We start from the raw sequence: 10,151 nt of genomic DNA, 5'->3' as shown, positions 1-10,151 counted from the left end.
GGCCGTGTGTTCCTCTGCGAAAGTTTCCTCGTGCGAGGTGTCGATCGTTGGTGGAGGGAAGGTGTGTAAAATGTTAAATGTCTCTGAGACTGTAGCCCATGCCGGTTACCACATGATCAAACACATATAGTTTCCCTGCTAGGCACCAACGTCGGTACGCCGGTCAGATTATAACCGTGCGAATCTCAGGGCACAGTGGATTTGGACGGCGAGCGATGCCAGTGGACAAAAGCTTTCAACAACAGCTGCATTCGTGTGCCCTGCCCTGCAGCCCCCAGCTGCATTGCATGGCGTACGTGTACGTGCGCATGTGACTGAACTAGCTAGTCCAAGATGCCTTTGGCAACCCCGTTCGGAAAGTTACACTCAGGCCTAGCCACTTGGCCCGAGCTAGAAAAAGAAACAATGTTGCAACTCTTTGGGCATCAACAACTCCACTTACTCCGTTGGGTCCGTGTCCGTTCCATATCGCCCGGCCCCTTGCATGCACCAGTAGCTAGCGCACCCAACAACCCTTGCTTTCTGCTCACATTTCCTGCTGTACGACCGGCGGAGGATCGTCTCTCTCTCTGCAGTGCACGCACACTAGCCAGTGTCCAGGCATCATCGGCGGTCTACCCTAGGAAAGCCGAGGGCGGAACGATCACACGTGAACGGGACTGGACTGTGCACCGTACCCGTGCGTATCTTCTTCAACGGATGGCATCTTTCTTTATCTGTGTACATGCTCGCTGGAAGGGGAAATCTGTCCGTGTTTTTCATGAAGAAATTACTGTGCATTTTACTATCTTGTCGAGCCTGGACGTGCTGCACGTACGTGGTAGGAGCTATCAGCAGCATTCATTTCCGTAGCTTCGCTTACAAGTGCAGCAAGGCAGAGAGCTACGAGATCGACGGCCGGTACGCGCGCGCGTACTTGGCTCGTGCACATGGCGCGGTTTCTACGTACTGCCACTTGTGAGTGTTGGACATTTGTCGTTCCATGGAGGGGCGCCATGAATACGTGCCGGATATAGTCTCGTGCAGAGCTCATCTCCGGCCGCTCACACCGCACTACGCGCAACACGGCATTTTGCTTCCGGCTAACGCAAGGAAAGCATGCGCCTTAATCTAGCTAACTGTCAAATGAAATCATTTGTAAAAAGAAAAGTTTAGCTGCACGTCAGTCGCCTAAAATGCATTTTAGTCAGTCGGTTTTGGACGAAAGAAGTGGCCGACGGAGGGAAGGAAGAAGCGGACGCCAGAGAAGCCCCTTGCGTCTATCTTAGGGTGGCAGAAAACCACACTATTTATCTTTGGGGGGGGGGGGGGAGGGAGGCAGGTTCGCCGGAAAATACTGATTGTCGCCGGGGTTAGAGGAATGGTCGGGGGTGGCGGTGGGGGTACGTTGAGGGGAGAGCGGGGTGATGGTAGCATGCTGGTGGTAGGAGGTTGAGGAGAGGGCGGGGCGGGGCAGCGAGAGGCTGACGCGGTAGCGTTGCCGACCGTGGGTGGTGGTGGCTGGTGGTCCAGCCAGCACATTAGGTGGTTGGGGTGTTGCGGAAGAAGAAGGAGGCGGGGCATGAGATTGAAGAAGCAATCTGAACCACTTATTTTGCATCGGACGACTAAAATATGTCGATTGACCCAAATAGAATTTTTAGTCAATTTACCCCTAGCCTATCCCAAAATAATACTAGCATAACACGCGGGCGTCAGCTCCCGAGGGATCATTAAACCGACGACCATTCCTCCGGTGGGGCTCGATCAACCCTCCAGGCTCCAGCATGACCCAATGGCCTGATAAGCCATTTGCAAATTCAGAAATTTTAGATGTATGTGCATCGACAAAATGAAGAAAATTTGTACTTTGATATGGCAAAATTAATACTCTCTTCGATAAGCCTCGCAGTTCTGAACTAGGGTTAGTTTGAAATTGCTACACTTGTTATGAATCAGGGGCAGTAATATTTTGTAATAATGACATGAAATTTTAGGGGAAAGAAATGAGGTAGCCCATGGCAATTTCGAGAAATTTTTTTACCTTGTTACATACAAACAAACTTACATGGTACAAATGTTGTAGACAACAATTTTGCCATGGTAAAATGTTGCGATGCATTAAGAAACTCTATTTTTCATTATTTTTCAGGAAGGAGGATAACCCTCGCCTCTATATCAAGAGATGAACATAGTCATCTTTATTATATTATTTAGCGGAGTCTGTTGAAACAAATACATGGATCAGCACAAAGTCATCTTCCTGGTGACCTCTGTCGCTACACCTACAACCTTGGTGATGTATTCTGACCTCGCATCAATATGCATCATCTAATTCGGTGGCCTCGCCAAGCCACCCCACGATGAGCCGAGAGCACCAATCGGTCTAGCAGACGCGCTTTAGAATCTGTCGCCGTCATCTTTCGTTGTTTCATATTTAGAAAGGATCAACGCATTGACCTTACCACGCTCAACTGCTGTCAACACCACCATGATGCCAAACAGCCAGGCCACGTCAGCAATACTACGATCCACTACCGCAAATCAACGACCATGAGTTTGAAACAAGATTTTGACACCCAACGACCGGAAATGACCGGATTCGGTAAGTTCAAGGCGTAGATTTCAGGGATAGATTCCGACCGCCTCAAGAAATTTAGGCTGGCCATAGTGGGGGTAACATAAGTAGTAACATGCACTTGGGACTCACAAACATGCTTATGTGGCAGTCAATTAAAGAAGAGAGAGATGGTTATAATAACATAGGTAGATACCGTAACATAATAAATGTTATGCTACTATGTGTCATGCATGGCAATAAATGTGACCAACTATGATACTAATCTATGTTACTATGCACTATGAATGTAGTATCATACACTAATATCATATGGATGATACTAGTATATGATACTTCCCACTATGACCAGCCTTAGGATTTAAAACAGACTTTACTCATCCATGTACTGCCTACCAATGTGTGATTGTGAGTGTACGTATGACTACTGCAGTGCACTGTGCAGTACAAGAGGAAAATTAAAGTCTTGTTTTTTCTTTTAGTAACTCGCCACACCAACTTGTTAATCGTAGGTATTGGGAGCGGTACCATACACTCACATATTCCGCGAAAAGCGCACGTACGTACGTGCACTGTCTTCCCATAATCACATCCGGCACAGAGACGCCACAGCCCGGCCGGCCGGCCGGACCGGACGGACGTGTACGTGGTACATGATTGTTCTCCTCTTCCCTTTTCCCCCGCGGTGGACACGTACTTGCATGCCGTGACATGCCGCGCTGGGCCCGCCGCATTAGTGGTATTACGGGCCAGGGTCGACGTGCGCATGGCCCGCGTGTGGTGCACGCTTCGATCACCAGTTCACCACCGGTCGACCAGGGAATCGGCGGAGTCGATCGCGTGAGCTACGTACGGTGGCGCATGCATGCTAAGCGCTGTCGCTTTCCTGCATTCGACCCTCTGCATGGCCCATGCATCGCAATGTGCTGCACCAGTCCACTCCATGCTCGATCCTATCTCACACTGTGCGATCCCCTTTTCCGCTATCGCGTCAGTCTTTCGGCAGCGAACACACTACCTTAGCCTCGAGAGATCAATGATCGGCTTCCTTTTACCTTGCTGTGGGACTGACGGAGCGGGGTGGCAATTAAGTTGAAACATGTGCTAGATAAAACCACCGTAAATGTAAAAACCAGTGCGGCCTTGTTCGTTTAATCCTCCTTCCAGGGGGATTGGAATGGATTGGAGAGGATTTTGGCTTGTAGGGGATCTAATCCCCTCAAAAACCCTGCCATTCCCCTTCAAAAACCACCTCAACCGAACAAAGCCTGCAGAAGATAGCAGGAAGGAACTAAACCAGAGTCAGAGTGAGCAGACTATATATGCATGCATCAGATCACCGGCCTGCCCTTAATTTGCCACAAAGCTTTGTTGGACGCTGATAAATACGGAAAGGCCACCCACTCTGCTTAAATTACATCTGCAATCTTTTCAGGGAAGGGAGGCTGCCCAATAATGTGCATGTCCTCGAGCCTGAGCTTCCTTCTTGCAGCCCTTTGCTCCTCGTCTTTCTCTTTGGCAATTGGCAGGGCACACACAGGGCGATCCCAAATCTCGACCTTTCTGCCAAAGCAGAATGAATGAATGCACGCGGACACATTGCTTTCTGTATATATACAAAGTCGCAAAAAAAGTGATGCAGTCGCAGAGGTAAATTGGTTTCCCGAAGGGTGCATGTGGGCATGTAAGAACGGCATGCCAAAGAAGTAAAGAGCAGGGAAAGACCATTTAAGGCTAGGGCAGCACACATATATAGATGAAGGGTCAGAAGGCGCAAATGGGCCGCCATTACATATCTTCTTGACGAATTGATACTAGTCCAAATGGTAGCTGCTGCATGCATGCCATGTACCGCAGGCAGTGGCAGTGAAATTTCCGCTCATGCAAACTGGACTAATCAACACACTGCACACTCACAGGCATGGATCGGAGGCGCACAGTACAAGAGTTCCCAAAACCAGCCAGGCATAGGGGCACAGCCCCATCACACAAGTCTTCTCTCATAACGCAGGGGGTGGAGCGTGGAAGGACCAAAACGCCCCTCGCCCGGTGGTCTAGTCCAGTCACGCCTCATCGCCTTAGGCCCTCGCTCGAGCCACTCACTTTTGAAGTAACCTATGTAACATGCTGCTCACGAGTAGGTTGGACGGGGGCCCGTGCTAGATAGGGCTCGACAGGTTTAGGCCCAACTTTTCCTCCCCGTGCTTTTCATCTGCCTGCCCTTAGATGTGGCCATTGCATTGCATTGCATGCATGCACACTCGCCACATTGCCCTCTCTCATCTCATCTCATCTTCTTTATAACCAGTGCAGCCTGCGGTGAGTGTGAACTGTGTAGTAGTTGAGTGAGGAGAGAGGAGATGGGGCACCACTCCTGCTGCAACAAGCAGAAGGTGAGGAGGGGCCTGTGGTCGCCGGAGGAAGACGAGAAGCTCGTCAAGTACATCACCGCGCATGGCCATGGCTGCTGGAGCTCAGTCCCAAGACAAGCTGGTAGGTGCGGGGGCCTGCGGATTCGACCTCTGCTGCTTCAGTTCCACCAGCTAGCTGGCTGTGTTCTTGACCACTCACTTTCTGCATTGCTGAATATGTATGTGTTCATCTTCATTCATGCGCGCAGGGCTGCAGAGGTGTGGCAAGAGCTGCAGGCTGAGGTGGATCAACTACCTGAGGCCGGACCTCAAGAGGGGGAGCTTCTCGCAGGAGGAGGAAGCCCTCATCGTCGACCTCCACAGGGTGCTAGGGAACAGGTAAACATCCTCCTGCTCCAGCTTGAATGCATGCATGGTGCTTGCCCCTACCCTACATGCAAATCACCTCTGCATAGCTGCTGTAACTTCATTCCCCTGCACACATGACAGTCACTTATCTGTGCGTCTGCATGGCCTACACGCAAAGCGAGTAGTTTGAAATCACATTAGCTAGCTTGCTCGAGAAAAGGAATGAAAGGGACACAAATGGCAGCAGATTGAGCTAATGCCAAAATGTGTGCTGTGCGCTGTGCTTTGCTGCGCTGCAGGTGGGCCCAGATAGCCAAGCACCTGCCTGGCAGAACGGACAATGAGGTGAAGAACTTCTGGAACTCCACCATCAAGAAGAAGCTCATATCGCAGGCCGTGGGCAGCCTCCACTACGGTAACATCCCTTCCTCTGCAGGTAACTGGTAGTAGATCATGTACTAGTAACTACTCCAGTACGTACGAAATTGCTTGCAGAGCTACTAGTTAATTTTCTCTTCCAAAAGAACCGTCTAATCTGACACCAAACATGTATAGTGGTACACCAGTACTTACCGTACGCACTAACTCGGAGTTACAATGTCGTTTTTGGTACAGATTTGTACTACAACATTCTGGATGGGGCGGGGCAAGGCATCGCAGCTGCGGGGTGCGCGTCGCTCAACGCGCTGGACAATGCGGCTCAAGCTGTGGCCACGCAGTCCCCTCCATCCTCCGCGGCATGGCTCAATTTCACCTCCCAGCCGCTGCTCCTCCCCGTCCACGGCGCCGTCCCCGGCTGCGACCTCCAGTACACCGTCGACGGGGAGTTCATCAGGCTGTGCCACGCGGCGGCCAATGCTTGCCCGGAGAACGGCGCCTCTAGCCTCTTGGCTCAAGAAGGCGGGGCTGATCGGAGCTGCCTCCCGGTGTTCGCCGAGCCAAAGGGCGCCGGCGCTTTCGCCGCCGATCCGGGCATGGGTCCGGTGGCGGACTTCATGGACGCCATCCTCGGGTCCTCGTCCACGTCGGCGGCCAGTGTTTCGTCCGTCGACAGCTTCTCTGCGAACACCGGCATGCAGCTCCACTGGGTTCCCTGAGTTACTGGTTGGGGGTATTTGGGTAGGTGTATGTATGGCTTGATCTAGTAGTTGGCTTCCTGAAATTATATACTCCTAGCTGATGATGGAATAATTACCTCATGTACGTTTCCTAGGGTATACTACTGTGCTAGTATTTACATGTGTTACGTGTAAATATATATTGTAGGAATTATATATGTCATTATAAGTATATATATCATGCTTGTCCGTGTGCCAAAGAGGAAACTTCTGATTAGCTACACCACATATAGTTTTGTATGCTACGATGTGTACAGCCGGAGGCACGTACCCGCTATGCATGCATAGAGACATGCATGACGGTGGGAATATGTAGTGTATGCATGAGCTAGCTGCGCAAATTATACACACTCCTATCGTCAAGCATTATCATCTTCCTTCCTATCTTATGAGAGGATGTTTCTGAAGATTCACTCGTGCAGTAACCGGTGCTAAACATACTGAAATTGTTAAATCTGTCAGGTGTAAGCAGTATCATAACAAATAAACAGTGTCAACTGCAAAACATCTCCCACCCTCATCAGCTGTGAAAGTAAAAATAAAGGTGTTTGGAGCCCACGGGTTTCACTGAAATGAAACCTCTGTTGGTAGGCGAAGGTCGATCGGCAGGCGTCTTGTTTCCAGAAGAACTGAGTTAATTCCTTGTCTGCAGAAACTGACCAGAACGGCAAAACCGCAACCGTTCAGCTGCCGATCCCACGGCACGGGCGTAGGTAAAAGACGGGACTGCGCTACAGTCCTGCAAATGTCCCTGCCGCGGATCGAGCGGCCCGCAGGCTCGCGCGCTCCGGGGGGCTGCTGGTCGGTCACGGGGCCGTTGCACCAAAGGCACAACCGCACAAGGCGTCATCATGACTTTGATAAAGAGAGGGGCATGGCATGGCACTCGGACGCGCAAATTTCCCATTCCATTTGCGGCTGAACAGGCCATAGATTCTACACTGCACAACAGCAACGTATCATGGTGTCACGAAACCTCCTCTTGTGCACGTAACTGTACAGTGCCGATCGATGCCGCGTTGATTTTGTCATGCACCTCGGGAGCTTTTATTGTGGGTGGAACTAGAAAATGGTCTGTGCGTTGCAGCGGAAACACATGCTAAAACAGATAGCCTCGTGACATGGATAAAATGTAAGGATTAATTATGCTGAAAGGAAAATTTTACTGCTCATGATGAAATGACATGTTGATGACGTGGCAAACATGCATGGCTTATTGATGTGGTGCATGGATAGGAAGAATAATAGGCAGAGCATGCAACTTAAGAAATAAGAAAAAGGAAATAAATAATGAGGTGGCTTGTGTGTGTTGAGAGAAATCAAAATAGCTACAGTCAACTATTTAGGTATATGTAAGATATCCCTATCACACGCTGCGTGCGGCTGCTACGTATCCCTTCGTGGGCTCAGTATTTTTTTCCGGTCACTTTATCAGCCGGATTATTTTATTTTAGACGTTTCTATTAGAAAGTTTTGAATTAAAAAAATCAAAAAGTTAAAACTGGCGAGTTACTATTTTGAACTAGTGTAGAATAAGGCATTCCATGCAGTTTCTTTGTCCACCTCTAGGCTACCTCTTATTTGACACTCGCCACGACGAATTATCGAGCAATCAAATTAAAGCAGCAGCCTAGCTTCCTTAGCAATTTGGACAATAGTGATTTTCTTCTAGTATTCTCCAAAAAAACTGACTACACCAGATAGGATGAAAAAAATAATGAAATTCAAAAAATGAGGATGAAAAAAAGAAATGCTCACAAACTTTAAAATAATTTCCTCAATTTTAAGAAATAATTTAGATTTAAAAATTACGAGTAATAAAAAATGTTTGTATTTTTGAAAAGTTCTTGATTAAAAAAACTCATTTCCAAAAATGTTCCAATATTTTTAAGAAGATTATGTTTTTAAAAATATTACCAAATTTTAAGAAATGATTGTGCATATTGGAAAATCTCAACTAAAAATTGTTGATGCATTTATAATAAAAAGTTTGAATAAAAAAGGAAAAAAAATAAACACAAAAATCAATAGAAAAGAAATAACATGAAGAAACGCGTAGAAAACGGTGAAAAGTACAAAATAGTCCAGTTTTAGAAATCCGGGTGGGTGGCGCTCTCGGTGGATGGATCATATTCAGAGCATGATGGAGTTGTAGCAACTGGCATGGTTTTGCGTCGTGGCGATGGTTCTATCATCTTTGGGCCTATCGAGTAATCTTCAATTGCAACAAAGCCGAGGCTAAAGTACATGCATTAATGCAAGGAATGGCACTAGCCATCTGAAAGTGGAACTAATCCCCGGATGGTTTTGATAATTAATAACAACACATATATCATTGAACTAATGCCTACTCAAAGATACTCAATGCTGGCATGGTGGATTTGGACCCTCAAAGTGCTAAGTAAACACATTGGCAAAAGCTTCAAGACTCTTCATTTTTGGTTGAGTGATCCAAAATCACATTGAGTCCATAGAAAATCCAATATTATCAAAAGGGGATGAGGTTTTGATCATGACTTAATTGCTCAAACTGCTTGAAGATATTGCTCCAAAACCCTTAGCCACTTTCCCACATTCCAATCTTTTGAAGCCCTAAATGTTAAACTCAGTCCCACCGAAACCTTCACATACGGACCCACCGAGTTCAACCTAGACAGAGCCACACCCAAACCCTAGAAACTCGGTAGAACCGAGATGACATTCGGTCCTACCGAAGTGTAGTGACCAAGTTTCTGTAACCCATCAATCCCATTTTGGAATTACCGAGATGAATTGATCGAAACTACGAAATGAGGTTTTGCTTAGGTCATCGCAAATTGGTTCGTCTGAGGTGGATCCGTTTGGTCTCACTGAAAAGCCTAACATTCGAATCTTTTGCATTGTTCGGTTCCACCAAGATTTCATTTTGATGCCACCAAGTTGTGTATAAAGTTTGTAATGGTTGGATTTTTGGTGCTGGCTACATATACACCTCCACCCCCACTCACTCTCTAAGAGAGCCATCAGAACAAAATTACACTTCCACCATTTATTTTTTGAGAGAGAACCACCGACACTTGTGTTGAGATAAAGGCATTCCAATCCAACCATTTGAACCTTGATTTCTAGTCTCCCCAAGTTGCTTCCCACTCCAATCCTTCTTCTACCCAAGCCAAATCTATGAGAGAGTGATCGAGTGTTGAGGAGACTATATTTTGAAGCACAAGAGCAATGAGTTCATCATCAACACACCATCTATTACCTTTTGGAGAGAGGTGTCTCCTAGATTGGTTAGGTGTCACTTGGGAGCCTCCAAGATCATGTGGAGTTGAATCAAGTAGTTTGTAAGAGCAAGGAGATAGCCTACTTTGTGAAGATCTACCCCGAGTGAGGCGAGTACTTCGTGGGCGTGAGCCATGATGGAATAGACAAGGTTACTTATTCGTGGACCCTTCATGGGTGGAGCTCTGCGTGGATTCGCGCAACCATTACCCTCCGTGGGCGAAGTCTCCATCAACGTGGATTACCACCTATCGGAACCACGCCAAAAATCACCATCTCTTCATTGCATTTGATTTCTCTGATCCCTCCTTTACGTTCATATGCAAAGTATTTACTTTCCATTGCTCAACTCTTAGACTTGCATGTGTAGGGTGTTGCTTTTGACTTGATAGAATTGCTAAAACTCGCCTACAACTAAAACTGGGAAAATGATAAGCTTTTATCTAATCAAGTAGTCTAATCACCCCCTATAAACATACTTTGTATCCTATACCA

The 10,151-nt window shown here is 47.5% G+C and overlaps 1 protein-coding gene across 2 annotated transcripts; it reads left to right on the top strand.

The window, feature by feature from the left end:
• The first annotated feature begins 4,734 nt into the window (after positions 1-4,734).
• Positions 4,735-6,571, top strand: LOC123058459 (transcription factor MYB86). Of its 2 annotated transcripts, none has more exons than XM_044481179.1 (4): positions 4,735-5,050; positions 5,178-5,307; positions 5,577-5,692; positions 5,893-6,571. In XM_044481179.1, exons 1-4 carry the CDS (start codon positions 4,918-4,920, stop codon positions 6,372-6,374), a joined length of 861 nt encoding a protein of 286 aa, XP_044337114.1. In that variant the 5' UTR covers positions 4,735-4,917; the 3' UTR covers positions 6,375-6,571. The 2 variants fall into 2 exon arrangements, with proteins under 2 accessions (XP_044337114.1, XP_044337113.1); XM_044481178.1 differs by having other exon boundaries at positions 4,738-5,050; positions 5,577-5,713.
• Positions 6,572-10,151: the final 3,580 nt, after the last annotated feature.

Source organism: Triticum aestivum, chromosome 3A (assembly GCF_018294505.1).
Source record: "Triticum aestivum cultivar Chinese Spring chromosome 3A, IWGSC CS RefSeq v2.1, whole genome shotgun sequence".
NCBI lineage: Eukaryota > Viridiplantae > Streptophyta > Magnoliopsida > Poales > Poaceae > Triticum > Triticum aestivum.
Note: the sequence above shows the minus strand (reverse complement) of the source record. Positions and strands in the feature narration are given on the sequence as shown.

Coding starts and splice junctions, on each gene's coding strand:
- LOC123058459 (XM_044481178.1), top strand. CDS start 4,918: ATGGGGCACCACTCCTGCTGCAACAAGCAGAAGGTGAGGAGGGGCCTG. Junction 5,051..5,177: donor CTCAGTCCCAAGACAAGCTG/GTAGGTGCGGGG, acceptor TCATGCGCGCAG/GGCTGCAGAGGTGTGGCAAG. Junction 5,308..5,576: donor CACAGGGTGCTAGGGAACAG/GTAAACATCCTC, acceptor GCTGCGCTGCAG/GTGGGCCCAGATAGCCAAGC.